The sequence below is a fragment of the Lineus longissimus genome, chromosome 8 (assembly GCF_910592395.1).
Source record: "Lineus longissimus chromosome 8, tnLinLong1.2, whole genome shotgun sequence".
Lineage (NCBI taxonomy): Eukaryota > Metazoa > Nemertea > Pilidiophora > Heteronemertea > Lineidae > Lineus > Lineus longissimus.
Window position 1 is genome coordinate 1480883 of NC_088315.1, and position 26505 is coordinate 1507387.

The 26505-nt window shown below is 42.6% G+C and overlaps 1 protein-coding gene across 3 annotated transcripts; it reads left to right on the forward strand.

Annotated features, from left to right (window-relative positions):
- Positions 1–1124: 1124 nt before the first annotated feature.
- Positions 1125–10252, forward strand: LOC135492549 (uncharacterized protein KIAA2013 homolog). 3 transcript variants are annotated; one of them, XM_064779092.1, is made up of 16 exons: positions 1125–1292; positions 2008–2105; positions 2563–2685; positions 3043–3171; positions 3377–3435; positions 3986–4033; positions 4766–4858; positions 5062–5135; positions 5467–5610; positions 5743–5914; positions 6276–6475; positions 6873–6890; positions 7881–7993; positions 8307–8571; positions 8697–8821; positions 9138–10252. In XM_064779092.1, the coding sequence occupies exons 1-16, from the start codon at positions 1147–1149 to the stop codon at positions 9326–9328; spliced, it is 1998 nt and encodes a 665-aa protein (XP_064635162.1). In that variant the 5' UTR covers positions 1125–1146; the 3' UTR covers positions 9329–10252. The 3 variants fall into 3 exon arrangements, with proteins under 3 accessions (XP_064635162.1, XP_064635163.1, XP_064635164.1); XM_064779093.1 differs by lacking the exon at positions 6873–6890; XM_064779094.1 differs by lacking the exon at positions 3986–4033 and having other exon boundaries at positions 9138–10251.
- The last annotated feature ends 16253 nt before the right edge of the window (positions 10253–26505 follow it).

Genomic DNA, 26505 nt, shown 5'->3' on the forward strand with positions numbered 1-26505 from the left:
AATCAGAAAAAGTGTCATCTCCAAGTGGTTTTTGAGCTTGGGGTGTTAAGAAAAAAAATGGAAAATTTACTTTAAAAATATTTTTTTTTAAATTCGGGTCACACCTAGGAACAAGAGTGGTATGAGGCTATGCGGGGCATCGCCCCCGACCGTACCCATGTGGTTTCGTCGAGGAACAATCAGAAAAAGTGCCTCTCCAAGTGGTTTTTCAGCTTGGGGTGGTAAGAAAAAAAATTAAGGCCGAACACGAGCATATGCATATACAGTCTACAAGAAGCGACAACCACAACTAACAAGATTACCGACCTGCAGAAAATAATTGCGGTCGGTTAATTAATAGATGTAATTATTGGAGTTGATTTGCTCAACTTAGCAGCGTTCAAAAGTCTTGAAATTAACCGACGCGCTGTATATGTATGTAAACAGTACAAATATAAATATTCTGATGATTAATACACTATATTTTGGGAGCATTTTCCGCAAGTCGGTAAATGTCGGGAAAAGTCGGGGTAGGTCGGGAATTAGTATAACCGGTAGGTTATAGTTAACTTTTAGTTAGAATGGCTTATAGTTAACTTTTAGTAGATGGCTTTCAGGTCGGTTACTGTCGGTGATTGCATTTTGACTCGACGAAAATGTAAACGCAAAAACGCCAAAAATGGGGCTGGAAATTTAGTGCTGGCTTGACACTTTACCCGAGTAAGTTCGAGTAAGACCCGAGTAAACTTGGTGCTGGAAATATAGCTTGATTTGGGTATAGAAATTTGGGGCTAGCTTGACACAGCTCAATACTTGCTAACACCAGTAAAAACCATTGTATTGAAAGGACAATCCTGACCGGAAACCTAGGTATCAAAGATGGGGCCTGATCCGATGAAGTGATACTTTATTTTCATTATAATTATATATCATGGAGGTATTATTCTTAATAATACCTCCATGTATATATATCGACAGCCCACTCAAACGTTGTGACATCATGCTACGTCATATCATGTAATGCTTTTTGTATTTTGATACCATGTACCTGTCGCCCTATCGGCTGGTTTGAGTTTGAACCAGACTGCCAATGCCAATAAAGTGGCAGATTTTGAACCAACACGCAGACCGTAGCGCCACGGAAGTCAACAAGAACAAGATGGCGATATGCCGTTTGTGATTGACCGAATTATCGCATGTTTTCTACGATTTATAACGTACAAAATCGTATTTATTCTAGGGAAATGCAGAGACATCATCGTCCTGATGTTCTCGTTTAGTTCAGCCAAGAATGTCTTGACGTTTCTGTCGAGGTGAGCTGTTTGTGGCATGGATTTGCAATAGGATGTTGCAACTCGCTCCAGCTTGTTGTCAGTCTCGCGCAGTGCGAAATTTATTTTCTTTGAAAATGGACTACACCAAGTTTTTGCTTTGCGCCAGATGTGCAACTCTGGCCCCATAATATAAATCCCATGAATAAAATGTGACAGAACAGTTATCTGTTCCATGCAAGTCCAAAAAATACTAGATGCAGCGGAGCAACTGCAGAATACCCGGGACACTCTGTGCTAAATGATAGGAATGTGTACATAATGAATGTACAGAGGGACAGAGTGTACATTACTACTGTCCCGGCTATTTTGCAGTAAGTTAGGCCGATGCAGCAACAAAGCCGGCAAAGCCATGCCCAAAGCAGGCAAAGATGATTGTACTATATGATAGATGAATCCCACCCAGGGGGGCAGGGCCAGGATATGCATGAGCCATGCCCAGCATGCCAGGGCCATGACGGAGGAGCAACGTCGTCAGTGTGCCCCGGCGTGTATCTGACGTGTTCGCAGCTACATTGATCAGTCAGGGTTGCAGTGGAACTCTGAATTACCGGTATTCACTACTGCTTATCCAGTACCGGTATGTTAGTTGTTCCGCTAACTGCATCTACCCTCGTAACCTAACCCCATGATTGGCCCATGTTACAGATGTCGCCGTATCTTGTAATGACTGTGTGTGATTTGTGTCGTGTTTCAGGTATCGGAAGCTGGTGCTTCTGGTCATCTTTATCCTGGTGCTCCTTATCTACTTCTCACCAAGCATCTTCAACCTTAGGAAGACACCACTCAGGACAAGTAAGTAGGGCCCATTATGGAGACCGCTTTTGATATTTGAAGAGTTCAGATGCAAAAGCTACTGAATCCATGAAATACATATTGAGTCGACAAAATAAGATGATGCTCTTTTGTTGATTCTGGTCTGTACTAAAGTGCATTAGTACAACCATTGTCACTATCAAAGGCACCCTTGGTATCAATGGCTGCTCATACAGTGCTCACCTGAGCTCAACCTGTGAAAGACAAACAGCAACCAGACCAGGGTTAAAACTTGCATCTTTATGATCTTTGGGTTGTGAGTCAGCTCAATGTATACACCACTGCATTCCACTGGCTACTGTCTTTGATGTGGAACCATTGTTAAATTCTACTTGAGAATCAGAATGCAGGGAAAGAGTGTACCTGTTTATTGTATTTTATCTCTTTGTACATGCTTTGAATCCTTTAACTATCATTGACTATTGTCAACTTATAGATCGACTGGATCGATGCATTGAAGATAAATTACAATATTACTCCAAGGCAGCTGGTCTCTATGATGCGATTATCAACCACAAGCCCTTACAGCTGGGAGAGACGTATTATCATCCTTTTATTGGTAAGTTTCATGAAGCGAGAATTGTCTTTGAACCTGACTACTAGATCCTGCAGGCAGACATAGGGTATGTCCATCTAGGGTGAATCTGTGCATCCACATGCTGGTGACTCAAATCCTCAAAAAATACTTTTTGATCATAAAGATAATCATAGATAACTTCTAGGGATGTAATGGTTTAAATGACGCCGGTGAAGGCATCATATCAAGAAAGATGCTGGGTGCCAGGTGAGGGCCATTCTCTGACATCAGACGGGAGATCCCATGTTCTGAGTTGCGACCATGGCCAGTCGGCCAAAAACCTGAAGCCAGCTTGAAAAATATGTATCACTCATTCGATGTTCTGTTTGTTGATTTCAGGTAATGGAAAGTTTGGTGTGTCGGTGACTGATGGAGGTTATTTGTACCTCAAACACCAGAGGTCACTGTCTGTACCTGTGCCAGTGTCGCCTGTGCTCTCACTTTACATGGAGGGCTATGAGACTAAAGGTCAGTGGTGGGCGAGCATTACAGTCAGAGGTGGTATGGTGTCGGTGTCATACTGTACCACTCACACTGCTGTGCTGAACCTTTAATTGCATATTCATCGGTTAACTACTTGCACAGGTCATTCTCTAGATTCATCTAGCCATCTGTGAGTTATGCATCTTGCAAAGTGTTTTTGTCATAAACTTTTGATTTATCATATTTACAGTGGCGCATGCAATGGATTTCCGAGAGGGTGGTGTGTCAAAAGTGCAGTGCTTCAAACAGGTGAGTCCTTGCTTCACAAAGTCGATCTGCGGATGATACCGAAATCCCTACCATCATGGACGATGTTTGACATCTTGGCCTGTGTTTCAAAACTAACACTTTTTCTCGCTCTATTTTTTTCACCTCCTTCAAAATGTTGTGTTTGTCAACAAGAAATTAGAAAAACAAATAGAAACTAACTACATTAGTAACGTTTGTCCTCGCGATGAGATTTATTTGACTGGCATTTTACTCCTCAGATCCTGGTGCATTCATTCATGAACGTGAAAATATATAAGCAAGCCATATATATTTTTGATGAATGTCATCTCACATTGTCACTTCATTTGACTTCTGAATGTCTTATTCACATCGTAGACGCATGTCTGTTTGATGGATTGGTCACCATTGATTAATTTATACCAACAGATTGATTTAATCTTACCAACCCTAGAAAACCAACAAGAAACAGCTCATTTCCCCTCTCTATTAGACCTTGATTAAGTTAAACCATTAATCGTCTTACTTTCATTGTTTCTTTTGATTTTGTTCACTCCCTGGCATTATTTAGAATTACAACGATTTAGAATTCCCTCTTCATGTAGCGGAAGGCACGCTTGTAAGTTCAAGGTCAAAGATGTTGATATTTTGTGTGGTGTCTCTGTGTCCGTTTTGGGCCTTGCCGTTTTGGGATGTTTTGCTCACTTTTGTTATTAGTTGTTTTTTCATTCCTGATGAGAACTTTATAACTCAAAGGCAGCAGGAGCATTGTCAGCAACTCCATCTTATGTCAGTTATATACACAAAAGGTTCTGCGTTTTGCACACTACTGCTGCTACATTTTGGTGATCAAGTCACTCACTAAAGTCTAATTATTAGAATAGAAGCAATGGGCTTGTTTTGCACTTGGTTGACAAATTCTATGGGCAAACTGCATGTTGTCTTTGCATGAATCTGTGTTTGTTTGATATCATTTTATAAGTTAAATGATTTGAGGTCAGACTTTTACATTATCCCACCGCTTGTGAGTTGTTTCATTCGAAGAGATGTCCGAAAAGTGCCTCTCCTCTTTGACGTTGTAGTTGGGGGTAGTTTGTAGTTTTGATGCAGGCATACAAGTTTCTTAGTTATAATCGATTCATTTTCATTTCCCTATCAAAAATCAATGCAGCATTTTTTGCATGAAGATTTGTTTCTGAAAACTGACTGAAATCTTACCAAAAAGGTTTAATTGAAAGATCTCCATCGCCATGTCAGTATGCTTGATTCATTCAAATAACTCATTCAATCATGAATCATCTTCATAATCTTATATTTCCAATTTCTATATCTCCTGTTGTTAATGTTTCAGCTGTCGTTATGCATATCCGTGGCAACCCAAGCGTACGCACATCGAGCGCGGCCTTCCATTCTGATTCAGGAGGCAAAGATCTACAATCCTACGGTGAGCAAATGACAATCAATCCAGTTAATACTCGACGTCAATATTGTTAGAAAACAAGTAGAATACTGCAGCTGGGGTGTTGACCATCTTTTTCTGCACATACACGAGGCTGAAGAGCCTGCTCTCCTTGGCAGAGACTATTGAACCTGGCTCAGAGCAAAAGGGTTAAATTCTGTTCAAAACATTGATCTGTTTTCTTTCAGGCGGGGGATGTCCACCTTGATATGGATCTTGGATCGTCTGCTAGCTGGGATGGCAAAACAGTAAAAAAACTCAAGTAAGTTTACATCCCAATAACCCACAGTTCGTTATCTTCTGGTTGAGGTACTTTTTAATACTTATGGCTCCTTATCCCTTATGGGACATCAGGCCACGATGCAATCTCTCCATTTCTTCTGTCTTTCGCTGCCTGGTGTAGGTTGCTAGTCTTCACTGGAATCTGTGTTCTGGCTGCACATAGAAAGGAAATAAGTCGCTCTTCATTTATTTCAGTTTCAAGAGAACTTCAGAATGAATAATGTCATGAATGAACATTTTTCCAGTTTCCAACCAATAACCTGGGAATGTGTCTGAGGAAATGATTTCTGAGTACATGCTCTCTCTTTCAGCTTTAAAACTCCAACCGGTGACCCACTGGAGTTCTCTCTAATGACAGGCACAGTTCCAGTCCCTAATGATGCTGAGAAGAAGGTTTTTGTAGTGGCAGTAGCATCACCCAAAGTGCCGAGTTCGTTTGTCATCAAGACAGGAAAGTAAGTGTTTTGCAGTTTTATATTTTGACTCGCGAGATACTGATATTGCACTTATTCCCCCTTGTTTCCCCTTGGACTGCTCTCCTCGGGAGTAGTTGCATAAGATTGAGTTACAGACATTATCTTTTACAGAACTGAGCGGTTCTTCCTGATCACGGCTGTTGACTATTCAGATCCCGTCCTGCCAGCTGAAGTGGAGAAAACCAAGACTGCCGTCGAGGCCAAAGTGAGTGCAGACCTGCGGGAGGCGATACGTGCTGATGCCAAGGTGCTGCGCAAGGAGCATACTGCTGTTTGGGCGAAGGTAAGTGGGGTAGTCCTCTGTTTGAGGAGCCGCTGTGGACTATAGTTTGAACTCACCACTAGGGGTCAAGAGATCCATGGTTCAAACCCCACAGTTGGCATGAGACTCTTGGCAGGTCTCTTTGTCTACTTGCCTTACTCGACCGAGGATAGAAGTGCTCAGGATGTGGCCCTGCTAGAGCAGCTTATCAGAGTTCTACTGGAAAGCTCCAGGGTTAAAGTGTGAAGTCGGATGATCACTTCTACTCGTTGATACCAGACTGTAAACCCTAGCTAAGTGTTTTGTTCCGTCGGCCTAGAGGCACCCGCCTGTGTTTGCTACCTGAGATCTCTGACATTTTCCCTGTTTTTCTATGTTGTAGCTGTGGGCTTCAGGTTTTGACATCAGTCTTTCCAAGGCCCCGGGAGCGCTGAATGGGGACAAGATCAACGCCACAATGTACTACGTTGTGAGTAGTACATCTTCTCCTTTGAATGAGATCGGCATTCCACAAGAGAAGCTGACACTTATGGAGAAATACCTCCATATGCCAGACAAATGCTATGGAGGACATCATACACTGTAAGTTGAAGTTATCACGTCTAGAAATAAGTGTTCATGTCATGTCTTCTCGGCTTTCATATTACCCTGTCATCATCATCATCGTCGTCTTTCTGTTCTTCTATGTTTGCTTTAGTGAGCATTTGGTCGAGGTAACATGCCACTGTGAGTGGGCACTGATTGGAGTAATTTACCTAGTGACTGTCTTTGACCAGAGAGGAAAAATCTGTCACTTACACCTCAGCTCAGTCTTCCCTCATATCAATTCATTCTGCTGGTAATGTCTGACTGGGTAAAGGGGCAATTGACAGTTTACAAACAAATTTAATGATTAAGCAACTTGCACATTTCATATTTCTGTTAAATTTCAATGTTTCAACAATTTTTTCTGTAAATCTGATCATGAATTCTTTGACAGATTCTCAGTAAACCGGAGGTAGGTAGAGTAGAAAGCTCTGGAAATGCTTGAATAATCTTCCCTCCATGCAACGCAGGAGTTGTTGATCACTTAGAGGCTAACCCCTTAACTGGGTTCTGCTAAGTTTTAACCCGAAGTTTTGTTTTATAGTCTGTTTCAATTTTTTACCTTCTGATTTACAGTTCCCTCAATTTCGTTCCAACATAATTATCCTGATGGAGACTTCTTTTTGTTTGAGGAAGTACTACTCTAACCTTCAGCTGTAACTCTGATTACTTTTTCTCAAAATTCCAGGTGGGATCCGTAAGATAAGATTTTGTGGTGAAGGCTTGGTTTTTTTATAAACTAATGCCACAAGTTTGTGGTTTTTTCTTTAAAATTGCATGCCTTGGGAAGTTTTCATCTTCTCGATTGGCCACGGAACGTCAGACCATCGGTTGGCAAGTCACGCTGCTGGCACTGACAACTTGCAGCATGAAGAACTTGTGGAGTTCTATTGCGTATGGGGACACACAGTCTCCAAAAGGAAAGCTTATATTCTGGTTTTCTAGGTACCATTATGTACCATTTGAACTATAATCATACCAAAATAGAAGTGATTGAATTAGCAAAACCAAGATACACGGACAGCGGTTGCATGTTCACTTACGTTTTTGGGTAAATGGTGGTTTCTTGTCATGTTTCGTCTTCACATTTACATGTAGTGTGATGAAGGTTCTGATGCCTCACCTAAGATGACATTTTGTAAGATATTTGAGATATTCTGCACATTATCTTTTGTGTCCCTGCAGTCACACTTTCACTGTGATAGCTGAGAATGAAGGCCTCTTAAAAGATGGACAAGATGTGTTGTGGTGAAAAATTGTCAATAGTTTTTACAAGTGTTGTGAGGTGAATTTCATAAAACCACAAATACAAATGTCAAGCTGACATCACACAGTCAGTGCTCCTCTCTCTCTACACGAGTAGTTCGCTTCATTGAATTAATGTTGTGTGCTTGGTTTTCAGGCAAGCATCGACCCTGTGGGCCGATTTGGATACAGTGGATAGTATCTCTAGTGTAGTGAAGACGTGGATGATCACGTTGGAGGCGCATGGATGTGCTCATATGCTCAAAGCAGGTATGACATGGTTTAAGTTTCGGGACTGATCTGTTTACTGCAATTATAGTAAAAGCCCTTGGGTTGTTAGGGGAAATTCTAGATGGCAGCATTGTTCTCACAATGATGTGTTTGATTACCGGCCTCTGCTTCTATCTAGAATCCCTCGGCCACTTCTTAACTTATGGACAAACTGGGCGAGGTGCCTGGTACTCGAGATAGGAATTTCGTCATAAGGAGTGTTTCATAAGCTAAACTTGACTGGGCGCTTGATTGAGAATGACATTGTGTAATGAACAGATATTACTTTTAACACGTATTTACAACTTTTCAGGGGCAGATGGTGCCCTCCAAGCTATGATCCTCAGTTTTGGAGGGATGAAGTTCAGCAACGACCATTTAGAATTCAATACGATGCCTAAAGACCTTCACCGTGACTACATGTTCCGTCGCATCAACTATGGCAGTAACACTCACCTGAACATATCGGTGAAGGTTGGTGAGGATAACAAAGCCATGATCTACACAGCACTGGATCGTAATGATAAACCGTACTATGCATGTGACGCAGGGTGTCTTGATCCTCCTGTGAAGCTAAGGTGAGTTTCCAACCAAGTCACTTGCCCTCAAGTATCAGTCAAATTTCATTTAAATGAAAAAGTGAGAGTTTTGAGTCAAACCTCTGTTCTTGCATGAATTGACTGACTTTGTTTTACCTTTCCAGTAAGTCTTTATCGTCCTTCCCTGTGAAGCAGACAGACCCGATCACCGCCATCCTTTACATAACATCAGATAAAGTCCACATGGAGGAACTCAAACATGCCATTCATGTCAAGGAGATAGTCGAAGGTAAGAAGGGCAGCATCACTTCTAATCTGGGTGTCCTTTGTCAAGGCACTTTGATCGTTTCTGATAAATTTGGGCATTGGTGAAGAAACTTGCTGTAGAAGAGCATGCTGTATAACAATGATGAGTTGAACAACTCTGCTGAGGCCAGTGGATTGAAATGAAAAGCTAGATGTTAAGGAGATTAACCAAGCGGAATAAGCATGTAGTGTATGAACCAAGAATCTGACCAGTCTTGTGTGTCAGGCGACAAGTCAACAAGATACTCTAGCATGTTAGAAGTGAGTTTGATTGCTTACCCATCTTTTCCATATTTCAGCTCCAGCACATGAGCATCACGTCCTTGCCCTCCATCGCCATGGACACGAATACGGCGGTCTACCGATGCTCTTCTGGGCGGCCATTGCATTCCTTGTCATCATATTCCATCTGTTTTTATTCAAAATCATTTACACGGAGTATTGTTTAGGAGAAGTGCCTAATTACCCCAGAGCTAAGTACAACTTATAGCAGTGATTATTTGGTAGCTCACAAAAAACTTTCATTTTCCTGTGGTTGTCAGACTAACTCATATTTTACCATGTTATGTGGAGTAAGGGCCAAGTCCCGATGATCTCCATCATGAACTTGATTCCCGTGAGTGTGCTGCGGCCTGTCAATGATTACGTAGCCTAAGACACAGCATCAATCTAGTCTATTAGGAAACTATCACTGTCACTGCCTGGGATAAAATTAATATATGTCTGAGAGTTACTGTGACTAGTATGAGAGTTATCTTGTTGTTACTAGTATGAGAGGGTCATCATGTTGGTGTAAATGGGAATGTACATGTAAATATCTAGTTTAAAATATTTTTATGTTAATTGAACAAAAAAGATCAGCAAGTGCAAAGGTTTAGGTGCTTGATGAGCAGGTGGCTTGAGGAATTACCGTTTTATGCTTCTTTTCTGGCCGTAGTTTTTACCATGTTGTATATATAGCAGTTGTCTCAGCTCTCATAGTCTTAATCCAATAATACCTGAAAAGGTAATCTGTCTGACTTCTGTCTTTGTGCACATTGTAATGCTGTTATAATATTTTTAACGTTTCATAAAAAGTGCTACACTACACCACTTCTAAATGCCAGTAACAAACCATCATTTATTATTTTTGCCTTTTTGTTTCATGAAAGATGCAAATGCTCATTACTTTCTATTTGAATCATATTGAAATTCCAGTAGTAGCAAGCAACACTTAAAAGTGTTTGACAGCTGTATGGTTTTGTCTCGGGGGTGGGGTGGGGTGATATAGGCATGGTTCAAGGTCTTGGGAGGGGGCAGGTCAAGTTTAGTTATGTCGAGTGAGGGAAAAGATCGTAAAAACCAAAGTCGGTAGCGATAGAAACCAGGGTGGGGGTTGTTTATAATGAATTATTATGTACAAATTGTGTATAGTAAATTAATAAATTACATCATTTGACAAAGGTTTTTCTTGATTGTCACAAGCAGTTTGGGAAGCAGGAGGTATCATCAGCCTGGTCACGGTCATATCTGATGCTGGAATCCTCCCTGTAGCTAGACCATCTCCAATCATGTCTGTCACACGCAGACACATGCATTCCCTGGCAATGGCCAATCAACGTCACCACGGTGCCTAACAGCATCAGGCTACCAATGCAATACCTCTCCAATCATGTCTGTCACACGCAGACACATGCATTCCCTGGCAGTGGCCAATCAACGCCACCATGGTTCCTAACTGCATTCGGCTACCAATGCAATACCTCTCCAATCATGTCTGTCACACGCAGACACATGCATTCCCTGGCAGTGGCCAATCAACGCCACCACGGTGCCTAACAGCATTAGGCTACCAATGCAATACCTCTCCAATCATGTCTGTCACACGCAGACACATGCATTCCCTGGCAGTGGCCAATCAACGTCACCACGGTGCCTAACAGCATTAGGCTACCAATGCAATACCTCTCCAATCATGTCTGTCACACGCAGACACATGCATTCCCTGGCAGTGGCCAATCAACGCCACCACGGTGCCTAACAGCATTCGGCTACCAATGCAATACCACTCCCTATGTAGCCGACCCCAAAATTGCCCTGAAATATTACTGTTGCCCCAAGATAGCATCCGAACCCCAGGAGGGAGGGATTTTTCTGCAGCCTGGTAATATATACTGGCATCGTATCAAATACTGGAATCCTCTGGCCGGTGGCCGATGGGAGGAAGGACTTTCGTTTGAATTGCATCAGAGTCGACGTTTAGGCGCTTTTTCTATGGCTATCCATTCGGACGAAGGACTATCTCCAATGTTTACCGCGATGACTGATGTGAACCGCGCTCATCACCTTACGCAGAGGTACAAGGACATGCCTTAGTCCAATCGTCTGTTAGCTTCAAAAGCATCCAATGGATGCTAAATCGCCAGTGAAGACCATAAACTGTTCGTATCAGTTTTCCCTTCATCTCTTCGAGGTTGCCGTCCGTTGCGGACACTGTAGGATCTTGTGCCAAAGAAGCAACTTTTCTCCAAAAGCATCCATTAATAGACGCTAAATCGTCCATATATAAGTCTTTGACTGCTTGAATCAGATTTCTAATCATCTCTGACGGACGCTGCCGTCCAATGGACGCTAAATCGTCCGTAGGATATGTTGCAAACTCGTATATAAATATATGTTTTCTCCCAAAGAGGCCTGATCATTTTCTTGTTCATCACTTATAAGATAAGGGTTGTCCAATGGACGCTAAATCGTCCGTACGACTGATTGTGAAATAAACTGTCTTCTCCCAAAGCATCCAATGGACGCTTAATCGTCCATTGTGGCCTGATCAGGTAGCATTGGCTACTCTTGTTCATCACTTTAGGCGAGGGCTGTCCATTCTTACCGTTGAACCAACGAGGTTTTCATGTTTTTTGTTTGGTTGCCACGTTGATGGAGGTCCTTTGCCAGCAATAAACCATGATTTAGAGGGAGAACTTGGGTGTAGGATTAGGTGACCAGGAGGAAAACGTACCTATTCGCCTCCATGTACCTGCTCATGTAGCAACAGACTCAATGCTGATCACTCATAACGATCTCCGCAAGTGTTGCGGGGTGGTTTTGGACATGTCTGTGTACGTGTCTCCACGTTCGATGACATCCCCAATCAATAACAAAGTTTTAATTAATACAGTGCTAATTAACGAAATTCTATAACATTGTGAAGAAACCGTTTCGGCTACAAAGTAGTAATCTCCATGTCTGTCACACGCAGACACATGCATTCCCTGGCAGTGGCCAATCAACGTCACCACGGTGCCTAACAGCATTAGGCTACCAATGCAATACCTCTCCAATCATGTCTGTCACACGCAGACACATGCATTCCCTGGCAGTGGCCAATCAACGCCACCACGGTGCCTAACAGCATTAGGCTACCAATGCAATACCACTCCCTATGTAGCCGACCCCAAAATTGCCCTGAAATATTACTGTTGCCCCAAGAACCCCAGGAGGGAGGGATTATTCTGCAGCTTGGTAATATATACTGGCATCGTATCAAATACTGGAATCCTCTGGCCGGTGGCCGATGGGAGGAAGGACTTTCGTTTGAATTGCATCCGAGTCAACGTTTAGGCGCTTTTCTATGGATATCCGTACGGACGAAGGACAATCTCCAAGGTTTACCGCGATGACTGATGTGAACGCTCATCACCTTACGCAGAGGTACAAGGACATGCGTTTGTCCAATCGTCTGTTAGCTTCAAAAGCATCCAATGGATGCTAAATCGCCAGTGAAGACCATAAACTGTTCGTATCAGTTTTCCCTTCATCTCTTCGAGGTTGCCGTCCGTTGCGGACAGTGTAGGATCTTGTGCCAAAGAAGCAACTTTTCTCCAAAAGCATCCATTAATAGACGCTAAATCGTCCATATATAAGTCTTTGACTGCTTGAATCAGATTTCTAATCATCTCTTTGACGGACGCTGCCGTCCAATGGACGCTAAATCGTCCGTAGGATATGTTGCAAACTCGTATATAAATATATGTTTTCTCCCAAAGAGGCCTGATCATTTTCTTGTTCATCACTTATAAGATAAGGGTTGTCCAATGGACGCTAAATCGTCCGTACGACTGATTGTGAAATAAACTGTCTTCTCCCAAAGCACCCAATGGACGCTTAATCGTCCATTGTGGCCTGATCAGGTAGCATTGGCTACTCTTGTTCATCACTTTAGGCGAGGGCTGTCCATTCTTACCGTTGAACCAACGAGGTTTTCATGTTTTTTGTTTGGTTGCCACGTTGATGGAGGTCCTTTGCCAGCAATAAACCGTGATTTAGAGGGAGAACTTGGGTGTAGGATTAGGTGACCAGGAGGAAAACGTACCTATTCGCCTCCATGTGCCGCTCATGTAGCAACAGACTCAATGCTGATCACTCATAACGATCTCCGCAAGTGTTGCGGGGTGATTTGGACATGTCTGTGTACGTGTCTCCACGTTCGATGACATCCCCAACCAATAACAAAGTTTTAATTAATACAGTGCTAATTAACGAAATTCTATAACATTGTGAAGAAACCGTTTCGGCTACAAAGTAGTAATCTCCATGCGATTATTGTTTAAGATTGTCTCCATTACTATGTGATTACAGCGCACAATAGAAGATGCCCATGGCCTCTCTTGAGACAGCCCACCCACGGCGGTGAGCAATGACCAAAATTATGAAATCAATCAAGTGGTGTATTCCTACTGCAAATAAAGAAAATTGACACAACTCATGAAAACTGAGATCTGGCAATGCCATCGACTACGCGGCGTTGTCACGGACCAGATGTAGTCGTTTAAATATTTAATAAGAACGCTAGCATATTTTTTCATGATTAACTTGAATCATTTGACTCCAGCTTTCGATCCTTAGTGGATCTTCCTCAAGAGTGACGGAAAAAAGATTTGAGCAGAAAAAAAGAAGTGAAAAAAATATTTGTATTCATCTTTCCGTGCAAGAAATAGAAGGAAAGGACGTACGTACGTAGATTGAAATCACGTACGTCTTTCTACGAAGATCCTTGACCTTACTGCAGCGCAGTTAGCATCTTTTCGGACAAACAACCCTAATGAAGCAAGCGACTCAAAACTGAGGCTATCGATCAAATTAATTGGATTCTGCAGAGACATTGTAAGGGGAAACCTAATTATTTGGTGATTTTGAAGTCCAAACACGACTGAATGTGCACATACGGGCGGTCAGTCTTTGTCCGCTCGAATACCCGGGCAGCCAAGCGCATTTGGCCGCGGGGTGGTAACCTAGTCTGCTCGCTTCAGTATCATCATGCTGCTCTGCTACTCGTAATGATTCCTTTTTTAACTAAATTTGGGCTTTTTTGTTTCTAATCTCAGGGTCGCTGCAACTCCGTTTCGGTACAAAATGGTTTTGGAAAGATTCTAGAATGACACATTTCAGGTATTCTGTGGAAACTCGATGGATGGCCCTGACGGATGAGGACGCTTTGCTACCAGCACGGACTTCGCCTTGCTAACTACCAGCACGGACTCGAAGGCAACAGTTCTAGGGTCGGTGGCCAGGCAACGCCACTTATCACTCATTTACCATCGACAGAAACTGACAGAGAAACCGACTGAGAACTTCCATAGATTAGAAAGGTTTCGAAACTGATTTGTAACCGTGCATTTCTCGCAATCTCTCCAGTAACCGCTATTTCTCTTTCTGCGAGGGCGAGGATGCCGGCACGTCCCTTTGTTGACACACACCTGACTAAGCATTACATACAACTCCGCCTGATGTGTCATCGCCAGGAATCGGAAGCGTTGAACTAGAAATCTGGCTAATTCGCGCGGACAGAAATACATTTTCAAATGCAGTTAACTGCATTAGTGTTGGCAGGGCTTCGCTTTGGCTGTTTTGGTGAAGGCATCACTACGCAGATGCTGTGCATGCCAAGGCGTTGTAGTCTTAATGAAAACAGCCTCAATTCAGAGACTCGCGATTGGAAATTCCAGAGCAATGACTCGATGTATCAATTCCTTCGATAAGGACTGAGAGGCATGGGACATGGAGAGGGGCATTGCATTGCTCGTGCGAACTTCACTTTAATAGGCAAATCTTTCTTCATTTCCCGCTCTTTCGCCGGGTTTGCGGAACTCAAAAGCCTGAGTTCTGTTTTGATTTGGTGAAATGCGCTCGGAAATCAACTCATCATCCCGCTCTTCATCCGAAGGGAACTATAAAAGAATACAGAAAACTTTATGGTTAAAATACCAGCCAATAATGAATCACTGATGAAAGAAGTCCTAATAATTAGTCAGATATGTTGCTAACGCCTTAGCTCACGCTCCTCCGACGCGAACTATTCGAATTGCGACGGGAAGCTAAATAACTGTTTCCCCGCACGAACGATACATAATGAAAAGCATTGCTCTGTGTGTGTTATAGGATTACTTCTTAGCATGAGCCTCGTCCTCTCACGAGATCGCGTGAGAATGATCTTTGAACGGATCGTTTGATTACAGGTGGATTAATGGAGTCACAACGAATGAGAGTAAATCACACTGATTTACATGAAATCATTTGTACTTCCGGCCGCACCGGAAGTGACGTCTGATTCATTGGAATGCGTGGGAATCATAGTCAGGGATGGAATACGACGTTTCGTTCATGCTTCGACTCGTCTTGAATATGACACTCGATCACCTTGTGGTATTAACATCTTCAACTGTGTTGCAGTGATAATATCCCGCAGCAACATGAACATACATTATAAATAACTGCTCTTCATAATTTACTCAAGAGTCGTTGTCCAAATTATTGTTGCCAAATATTATGTTTCGTCCAATGTGCTCTTCTAAATATTATGAATATTCTGACCAAGTCAAGTCCAGTGGTGACTACTCCGTCAACAATGAATTGAGATATCGGTTATGATAACTGAGTCTGTAACACTAATCAATCTCATTGCTGTATTCCGCTGAGACTAATATTGGCAATTGTTAAGTACATAGCCAGTCACAATATAACATTAAGAACACGAGCAAGATCAACTATCAAACATTTAGGTAATAAATACACCAAGAACAGGGTAATGACAACTCTCTCATGTCTCTGGTTGCACAATACCTCTGCCGCGATTGGGTTGAAAGTGGTTCTGTGACCTATGTTCAGTATTGCTATAATTAACAACGGAAATCATATTTTCGTTATTTCGTAAGAAAATGCTCCGGGCGGAATATTTGCCAGAATCGCGTCAACGTAGTCAGCTTAAGGTCTAAACGATCACAGGTCTTACCCGAAGCACGATTTGGAGGGATTTCCGGTCGTATGGTCCAATCAGAAGTACTAAAGTCTGCGCCACCGGTGCGGCCACCAAGTATGAGCCAATCACGATTTGGTGTAGTGAGAATCATGGTTTGTTTTGGAAAAGTCGTTGTTGGTACAGTGAATATTTTGGATCTCCGTGGCCAGGCGGGTTCTTTTATTTGAATCATCCATCGATTGTCCGCTATGTTTATTGATTAGGAGAAACGACATCCAATCCAATCGGGGAATATTAGAAACGGATGAAGGCAAGAAGGGCATTTCCTTGTCTCAGGTATGGAAAGAATGCATCAGAACCCAAGGAATGCAGCCATATCGTCAGCGCCCTGGGGACATGCATATCCACGCCTTTTGATGAATAAAACATTCAATCCACTCCAAATAAGTCTCATGAAGGGTGATATCATGCATCTTGTACAGAGATTTATACAGATGTGAACATTATTTTGCTTTGTTCGATGTGGATTGACAACAAAAAGCTGTTGGCTAGTTTATTCCAACGGAGTCTTCGGTTAAAGCAAGTTGTGGGCAAGAAATACATTAAGCGGGTTTCGCAACCCCCTCCGAACGACAAAAATACGAACTGGGAAGGTCTGGCGTGTCATCTAGTCCTGTTTTAATTGATTTACGCCGCACTCCGAAATCATTTTCTTAGGTATACGAGGAATCGGGGAAGTGACCAAAAAGTTATCGATAATTTACTTCATACAATGTACTCTGTACTTCGTACTTCGTCGTTCGTAACTTTTTGCAAGGGTTGCGAAATCTGCCTATCGTTAGGATGGGCGGATAACATGCTTTCCTTGGTTCAGTTCAACTATTCCAGAAACAGTAATGTTACTGTCATGAGTGCACATAAAGTCCAAGTAACTTAGTCTGGTTGACTTGTACTAAAGCTGGTGATGACAAGTATCGACAGTTGCGAGACAATTCGTGGATGGGTGACTATTGGTGTATAATCGTGAGAAGTGTGGGCCCCGGGGGATGCTTCATAGTCTTCCCATGTTCTTGCAAATACGATTGTCTCTCCAGCAACTGTCTGCGCCAATGATTCATCGTTCTAGTGAGCAAAGTTTTAAAGTACGATTGTTGCAACATTTCTAATCCCACGCGGGAAGTCCATATCCTAACCGAGACGACAAAATGCCATACGAGATTGGAAGGATATTGTCGAGATGTTGATTTGCTTATCTCGAAATCAGCTTCCATCTGCTTGCTTAGTCTTACAACCAGTGCATGCCATTGCAGTTTCGTCGGACAATATGCTCGCTGCTGCAAAGCCAAATCACGAGTTACAGTAGTAATGTACTTTCACATGACGAAAGTAAGCACAACAACCCAAGGCATACAGATACGTCTCGTCCCCACGTTCCTATAATTACACACCAGATTACACTGGCACCCATCTCTTTCGCCGATGGGGACGGATCCAAATAAGGTTGCTCATGACGTGTCCAAATGCAATTTGGTTGAAGAGAGGCAGAAGTGTCAGGATCAATGCTGAGTGAAATATATCACAGTGACAACTGGAATCTAATAACTAAGATCGCTCTTAGCTAAGGAAACTAGTGGCTGGCTTCAACATATTACTGTCTTCTAGTAGGAGCAAGTAATATGATTAAGAGTGGAGTGTATTCGATTGTCCACTGTTGTGATACGGGATGAACAAAAACAAAACGATGTGCATGTCTACATATTGAAGGCAGTAACCGATATATACGCCAAGGAACTTATCAGTCCTAAAAAAAACTACAGAATTCCTAAACTTTCGGTGGGGTTCTTAGAATTCTGTATTACTTGATCGATTTTGTAGGATTCAAATATGAGTTGAGTCATCGCCCATGCAAACAACCAAACAAGAAGTGTTTTGAAGGTTGGCTACCATATTTGGAGTAATCGATACAACTAATAGCTATACTATCGCGACTGTTTGCCGTTTTTCTAAGCCAAGATCCATCCACTGGGGGTCTAGCACAATGTTCCATGTCATCAACCCCCGCGGATACCATAAGCGAAGTGTTTTATACTGGTGATTCTAAGTGATTCTGACATAATACATTCACCTCGAGTTACCATTCAATACAGCTTATTCTATCACGTATCTTGACAAAGCCAGGACCCGGGGGACGCTGCAACAGACGGGAAAATAGAGGAGATTCCATAATGGTGATTTTTCATTCTGGCATCCTGTTGTCAGGAACCCAATTCAAACTCTATCGTACAAAATGAATGCCTCTGCGGGCGATGTCGTCACGTGATTGAAAACCGGAAGAGCCGCCATTAACCGCTTTGTGCGGCACTGACGTGCATTATTTCTTGTTTTCTGCAGATCTAATGTGACCACGACGCACCTGAATGGTTTATTTGATAACACGAGTGTGGTGTAGAGAGATAAATTTGTTTGATCAATTAATTATCACGACTGGCCGAGAATTTGCAAATGTAACTTTGCGCAGGTGTGTGGGAGTAGAGCTACTACAATGGAGGTCTACGTGTAAACCACGCAAAGTTACGATCATGATTAGCAACAGTCCTAGCATCCGTATTTTGAACATGGTATATGACTTGCGTGGGAGAAGCTTCCCCCCTTTGTCTTTCTCAGGACTAAGATCAAATATCCCTCTTCACATTGTCAACAACCCATCCCCGCTCATGATCATTGAGTTCCACTTCTCTCATCCTACTTGTGCGAAGTCTTACTGCTCAAGTGTTTTGTTATTGCTGATGATGAGCCGGCGGTAGTAAGAAGACAAAGAGTTTTAATAATGGGCACACTGATATGGACAAGAAGTTTCAAAGGTTTCTTCAAGTATCAGGTCAATGCTGAATGCTTTGTGAAAGTAATGGTCAAACTCAATGACAGGACACACCCTCGTTTTGTAGATTAGGATGTTCAAGAAAATACAGATTTTTGTACAGTTTGCCTTGGTCACAGTTTTTCATAATGCATGTAGAGAACTATACAAGATATTTTCAAAAGCAATGAGATCGAAGAGTCGCCTTTAAGAAAGATCAGCTATCCTGACGATCGAAGCAAGTTAACTCCTAAATTGCTAGCATGCACCGAGGCTAATGATATAACAATTGCTATCAGTGTAGTAACGTCTTTATCATATCGATCATCAATCAGTCAATCATCTTCTCCTATGAAAGGTGACAGGGTGCGTTTAAAACCTTAGCCTGCTTGTGAGAACTCATGGTGTTCATATGAACTCATGTGGCCGCGCTAAAGTAGTAGAGATACCTCTACGAAGGTAAGGTTCATGTGCCCGGCGCGCTGATTAGTAGAGATGACAGTGCTGAGGTAAGGTTCATGTGCTCGCGCTTAGTAGTAGAGATGCATGTACGGAGGTAACATAGTTGGTGGAGAAAGTGACAGTCATATGCTAACCTGCTGCACGTGTCAGTCTGTGCAACGTAACTGAGAATGTTTAGTTTATATCTTCATAGAAGACGTTTCAACTACGTCATAAGTAGAAGGCGTCATGTTGCTGCCCTTTCTTGTTTCGTTAATCTTGCGCCTTTTTGAGCAAGAGCTGGTTGTCAACATTATTATTTACGATTTACTGTGCTTAAGTAGCTTTAAAGAGAGCTTTAGAATCACAATGCACCAACATGCACAAGAGCACAGGTGACTAACTGATCCTAGATAAATACTATAATGAATTGATCATCAGGGGCTTTATCCTCACTATCCGGGGACTTATGAGCGCATCAAACTGGGATGTAGCGTTACTATGGCAATTAATCCCCGTCAACAATGGTCTAGCTCATAAGTGCAGTCCCGGAATGCGACTCCCGAGTAAAATAAGCCGATTTTGACATATCGAATTTGGTACGATTGAGCTCATGTGATTAACATTCTCAATCACGTTGTACAGACTGACACCGCAGGCAGGTTAGAATATCAGACTCACTTTCCTCACGTACCAACAGTGTTACTTCTAAACAGGCATCTCTACTACTATGCTTAGGACAGCCACTCTGTTTCCAACGGTCTGTTCGAATGAAAATCCAGATCTCAAAACGGCATATAAGCTATCAAATGATTAGTTTATGTCACCCATATATAACTATATCACACTTCCTCGAACCCTGTGTTCCAATAGTCAATCACACTGCCACTCGCCTGAAGTCAGAGCAAACATGCTTTTCTCCGCACCCAAAGTTAAACTCAAATGATCACCTGTCTCAACTTTGATCTAATCCGCCCAGGGCTCTGTCGTGACTCAGATCTGATGCTGTACCATTCAGTTAGAATACAGTGCATTAACCTGAGAAGGCTGTAAGTAGGCGACCCGGGGAATGGCTAAGGAGACTGACTTCAAAAGGGACAAAGCAAAATGTCAGATCACTTTATCTCAGAGCAGACGATGAAAAGTGTTTTCTTCTACTTCTTCTAACGTAGTTTCTCAAGATGTTTATTTGCATTTGAACAGTCTACGCAGCGGATTTTTTCTTTCATAAAAAGCATTTCAGGCTGAAACAGTTATTTGAGGTCGGGCTCGGTTTAAGTATTCTGTGAAGAACAGATCTATCGCAACTGTCAAGTTATGGGGTACACATATCGATGAGTTTGAAACATCCGGTTCTAGAGGCACAACATGAGTCAAACTCACTTCCTTCCGGGCCGAGCAATGCTGGACATTATTGCATCATTGACAAAAGTTGTTGCCGTTTATGAAAAGGTCGAATTCCGTTCCGCACATCTGACGCCTCCTGTATGCAGAAGGGTCGTGACTTCCAGTCATCTTCAATCAATAACCGAACGTTATTGCGCGCTTATCGATACCGGCAGACGCTGGTGTCTTCCTCCCAATAATAAAAGTCAGCTAAGATACGCGATAGAGATGACAAAATAGCTGTATGGCCAGAAATGAATCCTTTCTAGTGTAAAATATCTGTAAAATTACGACCGAGCCTTTACACGGCTTCGTCTTCTTTGACTTTTGTTTTGCCTCAGGTTTGGTTGTTATACGCTTGAGTATGTAACCCCGTCACTTCTCTACCATTTCAAGGGATGTCGTTCAGAAGGCCCGGCCACGGGGCAGACAATCTGTCTAAAAATAACACCATCATATTTAAAGCTGAAGCCACAAATTATAGTACAGTAGTTTGTCCTCTTTGTATCAATTCGGAGATAAAAATCAAGAGAATATGAAATTCTTAGTCATGTTACTACCGCCCACAATGTCCTATCAGAATGCGACATCCCGTCACCCAGGACCCATGCCCGTCACCTGACTAACACCCTGCCACTAGAATCTATTATCCTCTCGTAATGAGTTCGTGATGAGAGACTTAGGCCCCGAGATCACTAAAGGAATGACAAAGAGCATTACAGGGGATTTACCCGTCTTCTCCTCTTCGCTGGAACCTGAGAAGGTGAGCTCATTGTCACAGCAAAACGAGACAAAATAGGACCGGATTTCGTGCGCCATCTTGATCCGCCATCTTGCTAAGCCCATAAGGGAGTTCCAGCCTGATTACTTTGTGTGTGTTTATCTGATGCGATGATTGTAGATGGTTCAGCCCTTGAAGACTGGAATCTCATACACTTTCTATACACGTCTTTTTTGGAAAGTACAGGAGACTGAAGGCAACTTGTGATGAGCACATTTATCAATCTTGTAATACCAAAGAAAGGAGGTTACATGTACATTAACCCTTTGACATTTGGTAGCAATCGCGAATTCCCTTTTATCTTCTCAGAAAAGGTGAAAAGTCATTGCATCCTTTTAAACGAACACTCCTATGTATCTATCATTACGTTCAAAAAATTTCAACATCTTAGCGTCGCTCGTGTTTGCCCTGAAAATCCATCCAAAAATGACCCAAAATGATATATTGTCATAATTGATATCTAGACATGTCAAAACCAATAAAACACTGCCAATGTAGTTGTTGATGTCGTACGGATGCTGCATGCAAAAATCAGCTCACAATTCCAACCGCTTTATGGTTTTTCAAACATTTGGTAAATTTTTGCAAAATTCTGCCATCAAACTCAAAAAGGGGCCTTGGATCCAGGGCCCATAAGACCATCCACGAGCATGAATGTATAGGACTGAAAAGCCTGGAAGACCTGGGTACAAGGTATTTTTAAAGTGGTCTGCATCCGCAAACTGTGCGTGATATATCACTGAAAATGCGGGATATTGATGATAGATACATAATCTGATAGATGCTAAAGCGAAATTTTTATATCAATTCTGGTTTGGCAGTAATTCTTCAAAATATCACGAAAACGATATTCCCTCTCGATCAACGAGACTTTGATGTTGTCACCCCAAATCTTGGTTCAGTACTCAGACTGACATTGTCTTCCACGTCATCAAGAAAATTTTCAAAATATGTTGATATTTTGAAAACATGTCCAAGATGTCTTTTCGTGATATTTAGACGAATAAATGGTTAATTAGTATTGATATCGATATTTCGCTTTAGCATCAATCAGATCTAGCTCACCTCTTGTTCAGGACAGAGTATCATTTATTCATATTGCGGCAATATTTCATCTCGCTTCTTAACTAGCAAAGTTCTATACTTCAGGAATTGGATTCTAAACTCGGGGTATAGATTGTCTCACTTAACACAGGAGGGAAGAGCTAAAATGTAGGTCAAAACCGAGGCGGCATAAGCGAGGTTTGGGGCAAACTGAGAGCTCCACCCAAGAGGTGTTAGGTGAGACAACCAATACCGATATAACAGTACATGATAACAGTAATAATAACAGTACATGTATATAGACATTGGTGGAACATTCCCCCAGGTCACTGCTGAGAAACGAATAAGCGAGGAAAAAGTGCTCCTTTGCACATCGCTTTACAAGATTAGCAAATGTCTTCGGATACATAATCCTCTTTGGCAGTTAATCATCTAATGGAGTTAGGTTAGCGACTGAGACAAATCACATCGCAGGTCTTACCCATAATTTGCCGGGAATGTCTTGGTGGATCACGCGCGGCCGCCGCCTTAAGCCGCCCGCGGGCGTGCCGTGGCATCTCAGCGTGAAGCCAGGCCGAGAGAAATGCATCTAGTACGCAGCGGCATTCAAGTGTGGAAGTAATGAAGTCACCCTACAGAATAAGTCCCGACATATTATTCAATGACCTATGGAGTTAATGTAAATGGCTACGGAATGGCAACAGAAACTAAAGGTATTGGATTGCGCTCTTCTTCCACCAAACGATTTTCGCTCCCGGACGTTCTCACCACGGGGTAAACTATCCCTTCCACATTAACCAGCCAAGTCTAATCTAATTTCACTTTACAGCCAGGGTCTTTGCAGTTACCACCAGCAAAGTTTAAACAAAGGAACAATCACGTTTTTCGTGTTGGCCCCGCTGACGAGTGGTTTAAAGAAACCAACACCAAGTCTAGCGTTTCCTTCAACACAGTGAAAGTAACAAAGCGAACTGGCTGTCACCTACAATTATCGGTTCCCCGATCATTCTCCGGCTCCAAGTATATCAGCTATTGTCCACACTAATCAGAATTGCCAATAACATCGACTAAAGGACAACAATCCGGAGTGAATTTCACTTTGAGAGATTGCATTGGTTTGATATCACAGTACGTGCGCTTGGAGGTAGTGGGTACATGATTTCTTTAGGCCCGACCAAATTATTTCGAAAAACCCAGACCGAGGACCTTCGTATAACACAAAGACTAGTTGCAATCTAGGTGTCTCAGAATTCATTTCATTCATAATTTTGTAAATGAACCAAGTGAGGTGATTCAGGATTGCAGCTAGACTAGAAACCTGCATTTCAGAGACGGATTGTAACAGAATATCACGCGCCGAATAAAAACTAAACGCCACAAATATGAAATGCTTTCGACGTATCTGTCACTCACAATTGCCTGTATGAATCCATATTCAATTAACGGTTATCGCTGGCTTCATTCGAGCTAATGTCTTCACTAAGCATCATTAATGCACTTTCAGTTAAGCTTTAAGCTGATGAAGAAAGACTTATGCGATCTGTATATTCACGATCTAAACTGTATCCGTGGTGATATCACTAAGGTGTTAAGGGGTGTGGAGTGATTCTGCTGGTACAGACGCAGTATTCTTCCTCCCTGCGTCCTCGACCTGGTGAAATCAATGCGACCTTAACTAATCATAAAGGAACGCGAAGATGCTGTATCAGTCCATCAGGCGACCCCGAGATACACAAAGAAATCTCATCGTGTTCTCCGTCTTCAAAGATGGAACTGCGCCGAGGGATTACCCGTAATCTCCTTTTCAATATGATGTTGTGGCTCCGCTGGTACCGCCCAATAGCTTTCCGACCCAATGGCTCTTCCCGATCGATCGCGCACCGCGCACTGATTGAGGTGCGCCATCGATTCATAAGGTATACAGATTGCTTATTCGGTTACTCACAGAAAGAATATTGTCTTTATACTCTGGTTACTGCCACATCTAGTTATTATGATTTTGTATCATCAAACAATTTTCATATGATAGGAATCAGGGTCCAATATTTGTGGGCCCAGTGGCTTATACTTAATCCATTACGATTTTTCGCTAAATAAAAAACGATGAAAAATGGCATTTTGGAACCTGGCGACTCTGAGTGACCTTCGAACATATTGATATTTTTCATCCAAGGAATTCTCGATTTTGAGTCAGTTATAATGATTGGACCGACTTTCACTAGCAGAATCCAGTATAGCATCAGTATTGGCCCACCTAAACCACGCTCAACTGTATAATCACTATTCACGACTTTGCAAGAGAGCACAGCGTGTCAATTAATGCATATCGCGTTAATTGTGTAATGGTAATTATATGATTAATGATGCAGTGGCAAAGAACAGATATCGTGTGTCGAAGCGAGTGTGAAATCGGCATGTTGGTGTCCCAGTAACACTTTATCGTATAGAGAGCAGTTTGCTCAGTATCATGGTTTTGCAGTGTAAAAAAATATGTAACAGGACGCTGGAGGTGTTGTATAGCCAATAAGTTATCCTCGAGCTCTTTTCGTCGCAAGTCATTGGATGAACCTTATATACTTCTACAGCCAAAAATAATATTATTTTGCTTTTAACAAAAATTGCCTCTGTACGACCTTAATCGCTGAGGACTGATTACAAAATCTACTGTCCTGGGTGGTTTTAGATGCTGACAAAAAAGAATTATCAAAACCGCTGCCTTCTCGTACACACAGTTGGGTCCATGTCGATACCTATTGACATGGCCATTTGTTGGAAAGCTCGCAATGAGCAGTGATGGTACCAATGGGAAAGAATAATGGTACCATGTGTATTAAGATTGAGCCACTTCTGCAAAACTGCCACTGACTGGACATAAAAGGGTTACTGCGACAATACGCGTTTCTGATGAGATTCAGGTAGAAGCTGCTATTGTAATTAGTCAGGAGCCATAAAGGCAGAGAACCCCATACATGCACATTCTGCCATCTTATCTCCTCAGCTCTCAGCCGACCAACATAAATCTAATATCTTTTAGATATTACCAAAGCTGGCCAGTGCAGCCTTTATCGCTGAGGGGGTAATTGGAAGACGGGATATGGCATTCTAACCCAGCTTGAAGTGGATGGGAAGAGGAGGCAAGGCGAGAGTGGACAGGATGGTCCGACTGTGCCAGGGAAGTAGACATGCAATTTAGATGCATTAGGGTGAGATGACCGGCCTAACGGTCAGGAATATAATGTGGTCAAGCAGGTACTGACGACGCCCATGCCACATCGCTCGTGGATGGGCATAACGGCATAACGGTCGGGGTATAATGTTTTCATGCCGGTACTGTCGCCAATGCCACATGACTCGTGGACGAGATGACCGGCCTTACGGTCGAAGTATAATAAGGTCATTCCGGTATTGACGTCCATGCCACATCGCTCGGGGTGGGATGACCGGCCTAACAGTCGAAGTATAATGAGTTCATGCAGGTGCTATCGTCAATGCCACATGACTCGTGGACGAGATGACCGGCCTTACGGTCAGTTGTATAATGAGGTCACGTCGGTACTGACGTCCATGCCACATCGCTCGTGGACGAGATGATCGGCCTAACGGTCAGTGTTGTATAATGAGGTCACGTCGGTACTGTCGCTCGTGAGTTGTATAATGAGGTCAAGTCGGTACTGACGTCCATGCCACATCGCTCGTGGGTGGGATGACCCGGCCTAACGGTCAGGAGTAAAATGAGGTTACGCCGGTACTGACGTCCACGCTACATCTGAGGCCCAAACCTGTTGATACATGAAAAAGAAGGAAGATTATGAGATGTGGTTGTCTTCCGAGCTGAAATAACCAGGAAATCTGCTTGTTACCCGTTTAGGCTAGCGGACATGCTTAGAATCAGAATACGGCAACATCGACAGCCTTGACCACAACAGA